At 43.7% G+C, this 18045-nt stretch overlaps 2 protein-coding genes across 2 annotated transcripts; one reads left to right on the top strand and one right to left on the bottom strand.

Moving 5' to 3' along the window:
- Positions 1-519: 519 nt before the first annotated feature.
- LOC121270472 (gastrula zinc finger protein XlCGF26.1-like) lies at positions 520-6064 on the top strand. Its single transcript, XM_041175790.1, is given in 3 exon segments — positions 520-631; positions 2102-3195; positions 3198-6064. Coding segments are annotated over 2 exon segments (1257 nt in total). The 5' UTR covers positions 520-631; positions 2102-2456; the 3' UTR covers positions 3716-6064.
- A 2104-nt stretch (positions 6065-8168) lies between these two features.
- LOC121270476 (zinc finger protein 239-like) lies at positions 8169-17432 on the bottom strand. Its single transcript, XM_041175798.1, has 3 exons — positions 17238-17432; positions 15400-15573; positions 8169-12405 (listed from the first exon to the last, which is right to left on the bottom strand). Exon 3 carries the CDS (start codon positions 12164-12166, stop codon positions 11186-11188), a length of 981 nt encoding a protein of 326 aa, XP_041031732.1. The 5' UTR covers positions 12167-12405; positions 15400-15573; positions 17238-17432; the 3' UTR covers positions 8169-11185.
- Positions 17433-18045: the final 613 nt, after the last annotated feature.

Below are 18045 nucleotides of genomic sequence, written 5' to 3'. Positions count from 1 at the left end.
TGAAGGGTCATGAGGACTCGAAACGTCAACTTTGTTCTTCTCCGCCGAAGCTGCCAGACCTGCTGAGTTTTTCCAGGTAATTCTGTTTTTGTTTTTGTTGTGAGGGAAAGAAAGTGTTTTACTCACAGATGTTAGACAGAGGAGGAAGTTTTAGTGTCCGTGGGAAGTTAATAACAAATGTTGTGTTGTTTAAAAACAAACTTGAAAGAAAATGAGGGAAAGACATTTTGTGAGCTCCACTCCCTCAGCTGGTAGCCCAGCGCGCAGGCGCAGAAGGGGCTGCTGACCCGAGCTGTCTGGAGCAGGCGCAGTGCAGCTGCCGCAAGCGGTCGCTCTCGATCTAATTATGGACCAGCCCCGCTGTAGTCAGTCGGGGGGAGGGGGGAATTCGCCGAGCGGCTTCTCGCTCTGGCCGGTGCCGTCAGCCTGGAAACCTTGGCTCGAGGAGGTGCAGGGGGAGCGGGAACAATGGGTGGGGGCGGGGCTGGCCTGCAGACTGGAAACCGAAGACGTCACCGCGGAGCAGAGTGATTCCTATTGGCTGATTCAGGCAGGGTTCCATTGTGGACGTCACAATGCGGAAGTTGGACAATGAGCTTCAGACTAAAACTTCCTCCTCTGGGTAACATCTGTGAGGAAATCAATGCTTCCCCCTTTCCATTTCTTTTCTAATTCTGGGCTTAAATTGTTGACTTGCAGGAACTGAAGAAAATGAAGTGAATCCAGGCAGGATGCAGACTCTGGAAAGGTTGCCCCAGGCCTCTCAACGAAAGGGGTGGTTTGTCCAGGAGTTGGCTGGTATTTGACGAGACAGTACAGTAATATAGACTTTGAGTATTGCTGTAAAAAGAGAGACTCTGCCAAAGCTTTTCATTTGCACGCATCAGAATAGATGCTAGAATGTCAAATTTCAAAGGGAACAATAATTCATATTGTAAAACAGTGAGCTGATTGTTTTGCAAGTGTACTCAGGTCAAGTTGTTGCTTTGGGGTATGCACCAGGAAACAATCATGGCTAGCTTTTAATTAAATTCAGAAATTCCGAGTCAAATCCAGTTGGTTGAGAGATGCCACTGGGGGAAACGACAAGGAATAGTTGTCCATGTAGTTTTTGTTTAATTGAAAAGCCACAATGCCTAGACAAATTCATTTTCCTTGCTGAGGACCAGGCCCAATAAAAGATTATCAGTTGGACTCACAACGTGGCTCACTTATACTTTCTAGAAGGTCCATTTGTCCCTATTCTGGGTCCGGTCCACTACTCGCAAAGGAATTTTTCAGGAAGTCTTGCTACAGCTGTACAGGGCATTGTTGAGGCCACATGTTGAGTATTCTGTACAGTTTTGTTCTCCTTCCTTAAGGAGGGTTATACTGGCTTGGAGCCATTTTAGAAGGTTCACTAGGCTGATTCCTGGGATGAAGGATTGTTTTATGAGAAATGCTAAGCAGGTTGAGCCTTAACTCATTGGAGTTTAGAAGAATGAGAGGTGATCTTATTGAAACAAATAGCATTCTGAGGGGGCTCGACAGGGTAGGTTCCCTCTCATGGGAAATCTAGAACAAGGGGACACAGTTTTTAAAAAGGGGTCTCCTATTTAAGATGGAGATGGGGAGGAATTTATTCTCTCAGAGGAGCATTAGTCTTAGGAATTCTCTTCCACAGAGACCAGTGGAGACGGGTCATTGAATATATTCAAGGCCGAGTTAGACAGATTTTTGATCGACAAGGAAGCCAAATGGTTATGGTAGATAGGCAGGAAAGTGCAGTTAAGGCCACATCGGATTAAACATGATCTTTTTGAATGGTGGAGCAGGCTTGATGGAATGAATAGCCTACTGCTGTTCCCATTTCTTATAACCTCTGTGCCCAGGACAGGAAGCAGTGAACAGGAATCTGTCGATCAGCTTGAATCAGCACCTTTAGAAAAATTGGAAGGGTCTATTTTTGGTATGGCAGAATGAGGATGAAGGGAAAGTGTGCGGGATGGAGATTTAGAGATTTTGGGGAATGAGAGAGGAAAGAATGTTCCATCAAAATTACAATTGTCTGTTCTGAATTTCTCCCCTGTACTGACAGGACTTCTGTAAACTCCTTTTACAGGACATTAGAGGGGGAGGATTTGCAAACTGAAATCTCAAACCAAATGTCACATCAACAGTCACTCGGTTCATCACAATGTGAGTATCATCGGCCTTTGAATCTAGAAGGAGAACTGTTTGTCTGTTCCGTCTGCGTCAAAAGGTTTTAAACATCAGTGTGACTGGAAAAGCACTGAGACACACAGCCCGAGTGAGAGTGTTCCAGTGCACTGACTGTGGAGAAAGCTTTAACAGGGTACACAGTTTGACAAAAACATGAGACCATTAACAGCAGGGAGAGACTGTACACATGTTCTGTTTGTAGAAGTGTTTTCAACTGATTGTTGAAACTGGAGAGACACAAGGACACCTACACAATGGAGAAACCATGGAAGTGTAGGGACTGTGGTAAGGGATTCCGGACCCCATCTGCACTGGAAAATCATCGATGCAGTCACACCAGGGATAGACCATTCACCTGCCCTGTTTGTGGGAAGGGATTCACTCTCTCAGCCAACCTGCTGACACACAAGCGAGTTCACACCGGGGAGAGACCATTCACCTGCTCCAAGTGTGGGAAGGGATTCACTCAGTCATCCACTGTGCGGAGACACCAGCGAGTTCACACTGGGCAGAGGCCGTTCACCTGCTCTGACTGTGGAAAGGCATTTACTCAGTTATCCAGCCTGCTGACCCACCAGCGAATTCACACTGGGGAGAGGCCATTCGCCTGCTCTGACTGTGGGAAAGGATTCACTCAGTTTTCCAGCCTGCTAATACACCAGCGACTTCATACCGGGGAGAGACCTTTCACTTGCACTGTGTGTGGGAAGGGATTCAATCAGTCAACTAACTTGCTGACACACCAGCGAGTTCACACAGAGGAGAGTCCATTCACCTGCTCTGAGTGTGGGAAAGGATTCACTCAGTCATCCACCCTGTGGAGACACCAGCGAGTTCACACTGGGCAGAGGCCGTTCACCTGCTCTGACTGTGGGAAGGCATTTACTCAGTTATCTAGCCTCCTGACCCACCAGCGAATTCACACTGGGGAGAGGCCATTCGCCTGCTCTGACTGTGGGAAAGGATTCACTCAGTTATCCAACCTGCTGATACACCACTTCATACCGGGGAGAGACCTTTCACCTGCTCTGAGTGTGGGAAGGGATTCAATCAGTCAACTAACTTGCTGACACACCTGCGAGTTCACACAGGGGAGAAGCCATTCACCTGCTCCGAGTGTGGGAAGGGATTCACTCATTCATCCGCCCTGCGGAGACACCAGCGAATTCACACTGGGGAGAAACCGTTCACCTGCTCTGACTGTGGGAAGGGATTCATTCATTCATCTGCCCTGCAGACACATGAACGACTTCACACTGGGGAGAGACCATTCACCTGCTCTGAGTGTGGGAAGGGATTCAGTGATTCATCCAACCTGCTGATGCACCAACGAATTCACACTGGGGAGAGGCCATTCACCTGCTGTAGCTGCAGGAAGAGATTCAGACATTCATCCACCCTGCTGAAGCACCAGCAAGTTCATGCTGAGGAGAGACCATTCACCTGCTCCGCTTGTGGGAAGGGATTCACTCAGTTATCCAGCCTGTTGAGACACCAGCAAGTTCACAGATGATTGCAGGGATTCTGCTGTTATTGCTGCTGTTAATCACATCCAGGACTGAACCATGATCATTCTGACGGTTGGTGAAGTGGGAGGGTCAGAGGGTTTCTTTCCATTGGGCTGGCTGGTCTCACGGCTTTGCTTCCAGTGGGCTGATGCTCTTTGAGCCTGGGAGTGCACATTCCCACTGAAATGAGCCACAAAGCTGATTAAGTACATTTATTATATCCTAAATAGTAAATAGTGTTTTTCCTACCGCTACAGATAGATCACAAATAAATACATTTGTCTCTGTTCCATTGAGTCTACAGCATGGGGCCAGGCTAGTCGGCTCAATTGGTCTTTGTCAGTTTTTATGCTCCACATGAGCCTCCACTTCATCTTCCCCCATCAGCATATCTTTCTATTCCTATATACCTCGTGTATGTATCTAACCTCTGCTTAAATGTATTCATGTTTTTCACCTGAACCACTTGCTGTGGTAGCAAGTTCCACATTCTCACCACTCGCTGGTTTGTCATGAAATCCCTATTGGATTATTGAATCCCTTCATAATCTTAAAGACGTCCATCAGGTCACCCTTCAGTCTTCTCTCTTTTTCCTGAAAAGTGTCAGTGAAGAAAATGCTTTCAGTTCTGGTATTGTTCTTTTTCTAAATGGAGATCACTAATGTTGACAGTTCTCCCAGTTAGTCTAACCATGGTTCGAAACAAGTTGAACATAAACTCCCTGCTTTTCAATTCTATCCCTCTATAATGGAACCCTATATATGGACCACACATTAAAGGAATGATGTGAATTCTTTGAGAGGCTGGAGACAGGATTTATGAGAATGACGTCAGGGATGAGGGACTTCAGTTAGTTGGAGAGACTGGAGTAGATGAAATTCCTTTCTTTAGATCATAGAGTTATGCATTCGGCCTATCAATTGCATGCCAGCTCTCCAGAGTGAACCAGTCAGTTCCATTGCCCTGTTCCATCCTCACATCCGTAGAGGTTTATTCGTCCACCCAATTATCTCCGCTTCTCTCACCCTCATTGGAAGCAGATTCCAAGTCATGACCACTCACTTTAAATGCCTACGAGGCTCACAGAGCAAAGAGGGAGGCCATTAGGCCCATCATGCTCATGCTGGCTCTTTGAAAAACAACTCAATTAATCCAGTCGCCCTGCAATTTTCTTTTCCTTTCAAGAATCTATCCAGATCCCTTTTTAAAGATAGAAGTGAATCTGCTTCTCGCACCGTTTTCAGGCAGTGCATTCCAAATCACAACAACTTGCTGTGTTTTAAAACAAATAATTCAGGATATTGTGTGTTTGAAGTTTCACATAGTATTCAAAATGGTGTCAAAGATGTGGTTATTACACAAAATTAAGGTTCAATCTTTATCAATGATTTTGACGAGGGGATTGTGTGTAATATGTTCAATTTTCTGGACAATTACGAAACAATGCATTTCTATAGCACCTCTCAGGACCATAGGACCTCTTAAAGCGTTCTGCAGCCAATGAAGTAGTTTTGAAGTTTCATCATTGTTGTAATGTATGAACCTATAGATAGGGTGGGGTAGTCAAATTTCAATTTAAAAATTAATCACTTTCATCCTGTATTCACTGTTATAAGTAACAAGGTCAAGGAAACCATTTTCAACTCTTAACATGTGGCTTCTTGAAACTTTTGCACATTGTATAACTTTTCTTTATTAAATACATATTGGTTTTGTATTAATAGGCAGTCATGAACCAGATGATTTTTCAGTAATGAACCTTGAATAAGTTATCACTTAGTGAATCAATGTAATAGATAATTATTTTATAAAGGGTGCATCTGCATTTTAAAAAATGAACACCATATAAACCTATTCTTTCTAGAAACTGCAGACCTAGCAGGAATTGTTTAAACAAATAAATTATTTTCTACTTTTGATAAGCTATAGGACATTATATTCTGCCAAAATCCAGTTTAAGAATAAGGTTCATTGTTTAATCCATTCAAGATGAGTAAAAAGCTATTGTTTTCCACAAACTGTCGTTTTGAACCACTGTATCTTGTATTAACCAAATGTATTGATTAAATATTACTGTATTAATTAACTGTCAGTCAGTAACAGATGTTTAAGTAGTGAGTCTTAATTGAGTTACAATTAATGAATCAATAATGAAATCAATAGTTATAGTAAAAGACTGAGTTTTATTCACTGTAAAGATGTGAAACTTTCATTGCTGTGTATGTAGAGAATGTGCAATGAAGATAAATGTACTGGTAAGAAAGACCTTCAAACTCTGATTAGTCTCAAAGTTTGAAACTGTCTGAAAAACTGTCCGATTGTATAGAATCAGATAAAGAGATAGTATGAAACAGTTTTATTGTATTCCTGTCGAAGATAATGAGAAGGTCGTAAAAGTAATTGTGAATACAATTAATCTAGTAACTAAATTGATCAATTGTCATGTTACAACAAGCCCCTCTCTGATGTGAGGTAATGGTCACTTTGGGGATAAAAGTAGAGGTTCCAAAGGTCTTCCTTGCTAGCCAAATGCTGAAGATTCCCAAGGCTGAGTTCCAAGGAAATTACTGTCAAAGAAGGAGCCAGAGAGGGTGACGCATCTACGGACTGATCACCCACATGAAGTTGTAAAAGTTAATGTCTTAAAATTGTTAAGTAAACCTTTATCTTATAATGTCTGGGGGAGGCAATGGTGTAGTGGTATTGTCGCTGGACTAGTAATCCAGAAACCCAGGGTAATGCTTTGGGGACTAGGGTTTGAATCCCACCATGGCAGATGATGGAATTTGAATTCAATAGGAATCTGAGATTAAAAGGCTGATAATGACTCATGAAACCATTTTCAGGGAAGAAAATCTGCTGCCCTTACCTGGTCTGGCCTACATGTGACTCCAGACTCTTAAATGCCCCTCTGAACGAGGGAAATTAGGGATAGGCAATAAATGCTGGCCTAGCCAGCGACGTCCACATCCCATGAATGAATAAAAAAATAAGTTTTTAAAGTTTACTATCCAGAGAAGTCTGCCTTTGCCTAAATTGGTTAAAATCTTGTTCAGACCAAAGTGAATTTATTAAGTGGCAAGCTGAAATCAATAAAGTTACAGATCGCAAGATCAGATAATATAAATCTTAAATTTAAGATATTACATTTATATAGCTTCTTTCACAACCACAATACATCACAAAACGTTTTGCAGCCAATGAAGTACTTTTGAAGTGTAGTCACTGTCATAAAGTTGGCAACATGGCAACCAGTTTACACACCGCAAGATCCCACAAATGTGATAATGAGCAGATGATCTGTTTTTAGTTGTTGATTGATAAATTTTGGCCGGGACACCTGGGATAGCTCCCCTGCTCTTCTTCAAAATATTGGCCATGAGAACTTCCATCACCGCCCAAAGGGGCAGACAGGGCCCTTGAGTTAGCAACTCATCCAAAGGACAGCAGCTCCAACAGTGCAGCACTCCCAAAGTGCTCGCACTTGGAATGTTGACTTTGATTTTTGTCCTCAAGTCCCTGGAGTGAGTCTTCAGCCCTCAGCCTTCTAACTCAGAGATACGAGTGTGATCCACTAAACCTTGGCTGACACTATAGACAATACAAAGTTAGAAAGGGAAAGTTATCCTTTGAAATTCCCCACATTTTGCCTCTAGTGCCTAAATCTAATAATCAAAACTCCAATCTAAATTACATGTATTTGACTGACAAATGTTAGTGTTGGCTTACAGCCACAAGTTTTGAGCTCCCATTTGAGCCTCTGGCTCTTTTCTGTCTCTATTGCTCATGTCAGTGATGGAGCTGAGGGGCTGAATTTAGCTGAGAATAACAGGGTCTGCATTGCAGTTAAGAAACTGCCATGGGTGTTGACTAATAGGAAGATGCTGGAAGGCTGACTGGGAAGTAGGCCTCCAACCAATTGAGGAAGGAGTAGGGGGCAACCAGGACTGATGGTGACGTGACCCCTGGGATTCAGTTCCCCCGTGTCCAAAGTAGGGAGCCATGGGAACAGCGTACAGAGGAGCTGAAGAGAAATCATTTGGGTCCAGAACATTGTGCACATCCTTTTACTCTGGTTGTCTTTGATCCTTAAGTAATTTTCTTCTTTTTAACCATGTTCTGTTTCATTAATAAACTTTTATCAGAAAAAATATTTGATTTTGCTGGGCTTTACATGATTAGATTTATGCACTTTAGGGAGAGTGGCAGGCTCTTTAACAGAAAATGAGTCCCTCTAAGGTAAAGGAGCCACTGGAGGAGATGAGATTTTATTTTTGACACAGTGATGTTAGAATATGGGGTTCAGGGAGTTAATTAACCTTTTGTCCCCCTTTCCCAAACTCTTAAATGATTCACAGTGATAACATTTATTGGTGATAGTGGCTAGATATTATTGAAATAAGAGCTGACACTTGCTCATGTCTGAGCAGTAGGATGAAAGTGCAGCAGCATTACCATTACACTCTGGATAGAAGCACCATCTCCACATAAATGCTCCCTGGTCTGTCCCAAATGCCATGGCACCAGTCAATGTAATTTGTAAAACCTCTACAAATCCCTGTGCTCGGGGAATCACTTCTTTTACTTTTATACATTGCAAAGTCTATGGAGACTGATTTAACCCAATCATTGCCAAGCTAATATTTGAATGAACCAATTAAAAATCTGTCATTGATCCATCTGTACCCGTCCAAGATATGTCAAACTCTGAAACAATTGATTTCCCCACACTCCACCCCCGGTACAGGGAGTCAGCATTCCCAGGCCAAGCAGTGAAAATATGGTGGCCTTCACACCCAGGTGTCGCCTACGATTCAAGGAACTCTTGTTTTCTCTGTCCTCTGGGAGCTTGTTTGTCTCCCTGTTCCTACATAGAACCATAGAAAAGTTATAGCACAGAAGGAGGCCATTCGGCCCATCTTGTCCATGCCAGCCCAAGGACACCCAGCAAGTCATTTCTTCTCAGCTCTGCTAGGCTTCTGCCAAAGTTTGGCCCCTTTTACACCTTTCAGATCAATAAAACATTTCGTCAATGAAGACCCAAACCACAATATCCCATCCTGTCACCTATCAACCAGCCTTACTCAGAGCGTAATCACAACAGGAATAAAAACAGGAGAAGCATAAGAATAAAATTAAAAATAAATACACAGCCAGTTATCAAACTTATTTTATTGTTCGCTAATTAGCAAGAAAACCCCAAGCGGGGATCCCCCAGGATTCTTACAGCCCACATCTTGAAGGGGAGCAGTACTGTCTCTCTCTGTTCTGGCCCCATCTGGAGTAACATCTACTCGATCTTTTCTCATGAAGGAGCTTCACGAGCTCTATGGTACTAGTACATAAGGAATATCAAAGAGCATCAAGAAGCAACTTATCAAGCATGGATGTCAAAGATTCTCCAGCTCTCTCTTTACCCCTATCCAACTTGTGGACAGTTCTTACTGAGTATTATTTCGCCCAAGGCCTTGATTTTCCCAATCTAAAATTTTTATCCCTTTAACTTTAATTTAATTCATCTCTTGAGTGTGACCAGTGTGTTTAATTCTATCCTGATTGTTTTAAAGTCAGTTTCTCCATGGAATATGAGTCAGTGCCTTAATGATGTCAAAATGTTGTCTCATTTCCCCGGCCACATTAACCATTTCATGTCATGGTATTTGTCAAGTAGCTCTCCATGTTTGGAACCCATTCTTCAGTGCCTTTCACCATGAATTTACACGTTAGTTGCTTCACAAGTAACAAATTACATCTGTACACACAAATCGGTATTCCAATATCATGCCACATATTCTGAACTTTCAGGTGTTCTTATTAAAAGATGAAAGTGGGTGTTAATCTCGAGATCTTTGCTTATCTCCCCTGATATGGTGCTGATAGTTTAGGGATTAGCCAGACTATCAAATGTGGTTTTCTTCTAAAAAAAGAACATAAGCAAAGGATACAGATATTTCCAAGATAAAGCTATCAACTTGTTCATCTCATCGACACTTCCTTAACTTTCACTAAAATGTACATGGATGCCGGATTGATATATTCCATTGAACTACATCAAAGTGAGTAATCCCAATTCCTTTACTGTCCCGTACAATATTTTCATAATACCTTTAAATTCCCATTTGATTCCAGGCATTAACATATTCTGTTTGTTCTTTATTTTAGATGACAAACTGGGATTGTTCTCCTTGGTGTAAAGGAGGTTCAGGGGAGATTTGATAGAGGTGTACAAGATTATGACAAGTTTACATAAGGTGGAGAAAGAAAAGCTGTTCCCATTAACTGATGGTACAAGGATTGGGGAACACGGATTTAAGCTTTTGGGGAGGAGATGCGGGGGAATGTGAGGAAGAATATTTTACACTGAGTGGGAATGACCTGGAACTCACTGCTTATAAGGGCAATGGAAAAGGAGACAATGAATAATTTCAAAAGGAAATTGGATGGACACTTGAGGGAAATAAACATTCAGGGTAACAAGAATAGAACAGGGCAATGGGACTGACTAGTTTGCTCTGCTGAGAGTCGACATGGACTCGATGGGCTGCATGGCCTCCTTCTCTGCTCTAATGACTCTATGATCTAAAGACAGAAATTTCAGCTGCTCCCGTCTCTCCAACTAATTGACGACCCTCATCTCTAGTGCATTCTCACAATTCTCCTCTGCGCCCTCTCGCATAATTTCACATCTTGTCCAAAGTGCGGGGCTCAGATGTAGGGTTCCTTTCTAGAGGGACAGAATTGAAAAGCAGGGAGGTTATGTTCAACTTGTTTCGAACCATGGTTAGACTACAGTGGGAGGACTGTTAACATTTTTGATGTCCATTTAGAAAAGGGAAATAGAGGCACTGGAGAAGGGGCAACAAATATTCCCAAGAATACTAGAAATGAGAGCATTTCAACCCTCGGGAAAGTCTGGGTCTGCTTTTCTCTAGAAAAGATAAAACTGAAGGGTAACCTGATGGGAGTCTTTAAGATTATGAAGAAGTTCAATAATCCAATGGGGATTTCTTGAGAAACCTCTTTATCCAGTAAGTGGTAAGAATGTGGAACTCGCTATCACAGTGAGTGGTTGAGGTGAATAGTATGAATACATTTAAGGGGAAGCTAGATATAAACAAGAGGGAGAAAGGAATAGAAGGACATGCTGATGGGGGAGATAAAGAGAGGTGGGTGTGGACTCATGTGGAACATAAATGCTGACATAGACCAATGGAGCCGACTGGTCTAGCCCTGTGCTATAGACTCAATGGGAAAAAAAATGTATTTATTTTAGATCTACCTGTAGTGGTAGGAACAACACTATTTACTATCCAGGATAAATAAATGTACTTCATCAGCTTTTATGGATCATTTCAGTGGAAATGTGCTCTCCCACATTCAAAGAGCATCAGCCCACTGGAAGCAAAGTCATGAGACTGACCAGTCCAGCAGAAAGAAACCCTCTGACCCTCCCAACTTTCAGAATGAACATGATTCAGTCCTGGATGTGATTAACAGCAGCAATAGTAGCAGAATCCAACCTCTGGAAGCACTGGTGAGCTCGCTGGTGTCTTAGCAGGTGTTGTGACTGTGTGAATCCCTTCCCACACTCGGAGCAGATGAATGGCTTCTCCCCACTGTGAACTCGCTGGTGTGTCACCAGGTTGGATAGCCGAGTGAATCCCTTCCCGCACTGAGAGCAGGGGAACGGCCTCTCCCCAGTATGAACTCGCTGGTGTGAAAACAGGTTGGATGAATCACTGAATCCCTTCCCGCACACAGAGCAGGTGAACGGTCTCTCCCCAGTGTGAATTCGCTGGTGTGTCTGCAGGCTGGATGACTGAGTAAATCCCTTCCCACATTCAAAGCACATGAACGGCCTCTCCCCAGTGTGAACCCGCTGGTGTGAAAATAGGTTGGATGAATCACTGAATCCCTTCCCACACTGAGAGCAGGTGAAAGCCCCCTCCCCACTGTGAACCTGCTGGTGTCTCAGCAGATTAGATGAGTGAGGGAACCTCTTCCCACACACAGAGCAGGTGAATGGCCTCTCTGCAGTGTGAACTCGCTGATGTGAATACAGGTTGGATGACTGAGCGAATCCTTTCCCACACATGGAGCAAGTGAATGGTCTCTCCCCAGTGTGAACTCGCTGGTGTGTCTGCAGGGTAGATGAATCACTGAAACCCTTCTCACACAAGGAGCAGGTGAATGGCCTCTCCCCGGTGTGAACTCGCTGGTGTATCAGCAGGTGGGATGACTGAGTGAATCCCTTCCCGCACTCAGCACAGGTGAATGGCCTCTCCCCAGTGTGAACTCGCTGGTGTGTCAGCAGTGTGGATAATCGTGTGAATCCCTTCCCACACTCGGAGCAGGTGAACGGCCTCTCCCCAGTGTGACTGCGTCGATGAATTTCCAGCACAGACGGGGAACGGAATCCTTTCCCACAATCCCCACATTTCCACGGTTTCTCCATAGTGCAGGTGTCCTTGTGTTTCTTCAGGTTACTCCAGTCATAGACTGGAAAATTCTCACTTGGGTGTGTGTGTCTCGATGCTTTTCCAAAACTTTTTGAAGCTGACAGAACAGACAAACATTTCTCCTTCTAGATTCAAAGGCTGATGATATTCAGTTCCCGTGAATTGAGTGACTGTGAGATCTTGACGTGACTTTTGTATTGAGATTTCTGTTTGCAAATCCTCCCCTTCTAATATCCTGTAAAAGGAGTTCACACATTTCATCAGTCTAAGATAAAAATTCAGACAGACAATTTTAATTTCTATGGAAGATTCTTCCCTCCTATGTTCCAAGATGTGTAAATCTCCATTCCACACACTTTCCCTCCTTTCTAACTCTGCATTACCTAATGTACATGCTCCCAATTCTCCTGAATGTGGCAAATCATGCTATTTGACAGTTCCACACTCACCGCTTCTGTTCTGGACACGGAGGCATGAAAATCTATCACAGGACTAAAAATGTGTGTAATATTCAGTACTCTAATACTGATATAGAGATACTGTACTCTATTATGGAGCTGGAGATACAGTACTCTATTGCTGAGTGATACAGTGCTCTACTAGTAAGTTAGAGATACAGTACTCTATTACTGAGCTAGAGATCAATAATCTGACGTTGAGTTAGAGATACAGTACAATAAAGCTGAGTTAGAGATACAGTACCCTAAAGCTGAGTTAGAGAGACAGTACTCTGCTGAGTTAGAGAGACAGTACTCTGATGCTGAGTTACAGCGACAGTACTCTGATGCGGAGTTACAGCGACAGTACTCTGATGCGGAGTTACAGAGACAGTACTCTGATGCGGAGTTACAGAGACAGTACTCTGATGCGGAGTTACAGAGACAGTACCCTGATGCGGAGTTACAGAGACAGTACCCTGATGCGGAGTTACAGAGACAGTACCCTGATGCGGAGTTACAGAGACAGTACCCTGATGTGGAGTTACAGAGACAGTACCCTGATGCGGAGTTACAGAGACAGTACACTGATGCGGAGTTACAGAGACAGTACCCTGATGCGGAGTTACAGAGACAGTACTCCGATGCGGAGGTAGAGAGACAGTACTCCGATGCGGAGGTAGAGAGACAGTACTCCGATGCGGAGGTAGAGAGACAGTACTCCGATGCGGAGGTAGAGAGACAGTACTCCGATGCGGAGGTAGAGAGACAGTACTCCGATGCGGAGGTAGAGAGACAGTACTCCGATGCGGAGGTAGAGAGACAGTACTCCGATGCGGAGGTAGAGAGACAGTACTCCGATGCTGAGTTACAGAGACAGTACTCCGATGCTGAGTTACAGAGACAGTTCTCTGATGCTGAGTTACAGAGACAGTTCTCTGATGTTGAGTTACAGAGACAGTACTCTGATGCTGAGTTACAGAGACAGTACTCTGATGCTGAGTTACAGAGACAGTACTCTGATGCTGAGTTACAGAGACAGTACTCTGATGCTGAGTTACAGAGACAGTACTCTGATGCTGAGTTACAGAGACAGTACTCTGATGCTGAGATACAGAGACAGTACTCTGATGCTGAGTTACAGAGACAGTACTCTGATGCTGAGTTACAGAGACAGTACTCTGATGCTGAGATACAGAGACAGTACTCTGATGCGGAGTTACAGAGACAGTACTCTGATGCGGAGTTACAGAGACAGTACTCTGATGCTGAGTTACAGAGACAGTACTCTGATGCTGAGTTACAGAGACAGTACTCTGATGCTGAGTTACAGAGACAGTACTCTGATGCTGAGTTACAGAGACAGTACTCTGATGCTGAGTTACAGAGACAGTACTCTGATGCTGAGTTAGAGACAGTACTCTGATGCTGAGTTAGAGACACAGTACTCTGATGCTGAGTTAGAGACACAGTACTCTGATGCTGAGTTAGAGACACAGTACTCTGATGCTGAGTTAGAGACACAGTACCCTGATGCTGAGTTAGAGACACAGTACCCTGATGCTGAATTAGAGACACAGTACTCTGATGCTGAGTTAGAGACACAGTACTCTGACCCGGAGTTACAGACACAGTACTCTGATCCGGAGTTACAGACACAGTACTCTGATCCGGAGTTACAGATACAGTACTCTGATCCGGAGTTACAGATACAGTACTCTGATCCGGAGTTACAGATACAGTACTCTGATCCGGAGTTACAGATACAGTACTCTGATCCGGAGTTACAGATACAGTACTCTTAGATTTGCTTGGAACTTGTTGCCTATGATGCTGGTAGGATCAGATATTAACAACGATTTGAGGGTGAAATTAGTAGGCATTGAAGGAAATAAAGTTGCAAGACTATGAGAATCTACAGGGTGAATGGGACTGCCTGGATTGCTTTATGAAGAGTGAGTGAGGACTGAGCTTGCCAATTGTGATGAAATGTATTCCTGGAGGTTTCACCGCATGATTTACCTCCACGTTCCAGCCATTAATCAACCCAACACAGCCAACCTTGTGGCGCACTGTCTTCCTAGACCAACTGGAAAGCAAAAAGACTCAATATCCACTTGGATGATGCTCAACAGTCAGCCAAGCAGCCTTCCACGCCCTCCCCAGCCGCCCAATACCCCACCTCCACCCCCACACACATTTTCAATATTTTCATAACTTGCAAAGTGAAATGTTCTAAGAAAATTACAAAAAAAAACAATTAATTTTCTGATGCATTTTCTCCAGGGTTGCACGCAGCAGTGAATTGGAGAATGGTCTTCAATTCCTGGAGACTCCAGGCTGATCTTGGAGAGTTGGCATAGACTCAAGTCGCTGAATGCCAAAATGACTCTATGGTTAGAAATATAAAATGCTACCACCTTATATATTACAAGAATAGAAATAATAATAAATATACATGATTAAAGAACCATAAATATTATCTCTAATATGTATCATATAACAACACTCGACATAACTCTTCCAATATTAATTTATTGTCCCTTAAATGTCAGTCATCTCCTGGGGAAACCATCCCCTTAATTATGAACATTAGGAAAGAGACCATCCTTTTAGCCAGACAGATAAATGTGTCGAGCTGAGGGAGCAAAGGATGTCAATGTCTTTAAGAGAGAGAGTCCTGGGCCAACCTTCCCAGAGTCTGCACCCTCCCTGGATTCACTTTCTTTACTTTCAGTTCCTGCAAATCAACAATTTAAACTCAGAATGAGAAAAGAAATGGTTTTACTCACAGATGTTGGACACAGGAGGAAATTTCCGTCTCCGTGAAGCTCAAGCGCCGGAGACACAAAGCCTGCGCTCTGATTGGCTAGAGCACCCGGTCCTCCAAGGTCTTTTTACCAGCCTCCTAACTCCTGCAGGTCTGGCAGCATCTGTAACTCTTTCAAGTACAAACCCGTTTCCATCTGTTTCAGATGAAGTTACATTGTTTCATAGTTTGCCATTGTGAGATTTGAACTCTTGATCTCAGGGTTACAAACCCAGTACCATAACCACTTGGCTATTTAGGCCAAGCCTCCGGTCCTCCAAGTCTTCCCATCTCAGCACGATGGTAATGTTGGGTGGAGGGGCTATCCCCCGCACATGCGCAACTTCCCTCTCCCTTGGACATGCGCAGTCCCGGGTCGCCCACCGCGCGGCGGATCGAGCGGGTTCACCAGCGCGGGGGGTTGTGGGTGCTGGGGCAGCCATTACTCATCCGGAACACAGTCTCCAAGCTCCTCAGACCTGGATAAAATGTGGGGGTGGGAGGCGCACTGACCCCACACCAGCAGAAAGTATATGTGGGTAGTTACTGTATTTTATTGTGACGCCCCCTTACCCAATCAATTTGTTAACTTCAAGCATAAGGATTTAGATTTAAATACAAGCAGAAAGTGCTAGAGATACGCAGCCCTCGGCTATTAAAGAAAAATATTCCACGTGCTTTTTTAACCACCTTATCTACATGTGCTGTTACCTTCAGGGATCTGTAGGGTCCTTCTGTTCTTCTACATTTCTCACTATTCTACTATTTGTTCTGTATTCCCTTGCCTTGTTAGCCTTCCCCAAATCAATTACCTCAAACTTCTCTGGGATTGAACTCAGGGATTCCCTCCTTAAACCTTTGCACCTCTCTAAATCAATGTCAGTACTGAGAGAATGCTGCACTTTCTGAGGTTCTGTATTTTGAATGAGAGGTTAAACTGGGGTTCCATCTGCCCTCTCATAGGTACATAATATATTTATAGTAGAGAAGACTATTCAGTCCATCATGTCTGTGCCATCCAAGAAAAAACAATCCAATCTAACACCACCTTCCAGTGCCTGGTCTGTACCCCCATAGGTTACATCACCTCAAGTTCATATCCAAGATACTTTGCCACACGTAACTTTGAACCTCCTAATTGTCCTGAAGGAGCGATTCATGCTGATTAACAGACCATGGTCAGTGCTGCATGTCCTGGAATTAGAGACTGAAAATGTTTATGGAGGCTGCTAGTATGTACGTATAAGTGGACTAAAAATGTGATATATAGTACTGTATCTCTAAATGAGAGATATAGTGGGAAGGGGTGTATGAGGAAGGACATTATTTAGACAACAAGTGGTCATAAACTGGAACTGATGCCTACAAGAGTGGTGGAAGATCAATGGTTTTAAAATGAAATTGGATGGGCACTTGAAAGAAATAACCATGCAAGGTTACAAGAATGTAGAGGACGAATCGGGCTGAGTGGATTGTTCCACAGTGAGTCAGCATGGATTCAAATTGACAACTAGACTCTTTCAGTACGAGAAATATGTAACATAGCAACAGTATTACATAATGAGATGAAAAAAGAACTTTCTTACAGAACCATAAATTATATATTTAAAATGTACCTTATGACAATATTAAACATATCTCTGTCCTATATTAATTTAATGTCCCCTTAAATATCGGCTATCTCTTAGGGAAGCCACTCCTTTAATTATAAACAATTAGGAAGGAGGCCAGCCTAATTTAGCGAGATAAATAAATGTGTCAAGTTGAAGGAGCAAAGGATGTCAATGTCTTTAAGAGAGAGAGAGCGAGACCTCGGCTTACCTTCTCAGAATCTGGAATCCCTCCCTGGAATCACTTCATTTCCCTTCAGTTCCTGCAAGTCACCAATTTATCCCCAGAATTAGAAAAGAAATGGAAAGGGGGAAGCATTGATTTCCTCACAGATGTTGCCCAGAGGAGGACGTTTTCGTCTGAAGCTCATTGTCCAACTTCCGCATTGTGACGTCCACAATGGAACCCTGCCTGAATCAGCCAATAGGAATCACTCTGATCCGCGGTGACGTCTTCGGTTTCCAGTCTGCGGGCCAGCGCGCAGACACGGGAGCCCCGCCCCCACCTATTGTTCCCGCTCCACTGACTCCTCGAGCCAAGGTTTCCAGGCAACCGGCTGACGGCTCCGGCCAGAACGAGAAGCTGCTCGGCGAATTCTCTCCTCCCTTCACTGACTAGGGCGACTGCTTGGTCCAAAAAGAGATCGCTCCAGACAGCTCAGCTCAAGTCAGCAGCGCTTTCTGCGCCTGCGTGCTGGGCTGGCAGGTGGCGGAAGGCAGTTTAGTCACTGTCTTCCCTTTATTTTCTCCCACGTCATGTGGTTTGATTTTAAATAGCACCACATTTGTTTATAGCTTCACAAACGAGGATATCAATGGACTGGTCAGGTGGGCAGAGCAGTGGCAAATGGAATTCAACCCGGAAAAGTGTGAATGAATGCACATGGGGAGGGCTAACAAGGCAAGGGATTACACTGTGAATAGCAGGACCATGGAAAATACTGAAGGCCAGAGGGACCTTGGTGTGCATACCAGAGGTAATTGTGTGGGAACAGGTAGAGAAGCCATTGAAGGTGATC

Source organism: Carcharodon carcharias, chromosome 27 (assembly GCF_017639515.1).
Source record: "Carcharodon carcharias isolate sCarCar2 chromosome 27, sCarCar2.pri, whole genome shotgun sequence".
NCBI classification, from domain to species: Eukaryota; Metazoa; Chordata; class Chondrichthyes; order Lamniformes; family Lamnidae; genus Carcharodon; species Carcharodon carcharias.
Note: the sequence above shows the minus strand (reverse complement) of the source record. Positions and strands in the feature narration are given on the sequence as shown.

Excerpts from the sequence above, each read along its gene's own strand:
- LOC121270476 (XM_041175798.1), bottom strand. The coding sequence starts at position 12,166 with ATGGAGAAACCGTGGAAATGTGGGGATTGTGGGAAAGGATTCCGTTCC.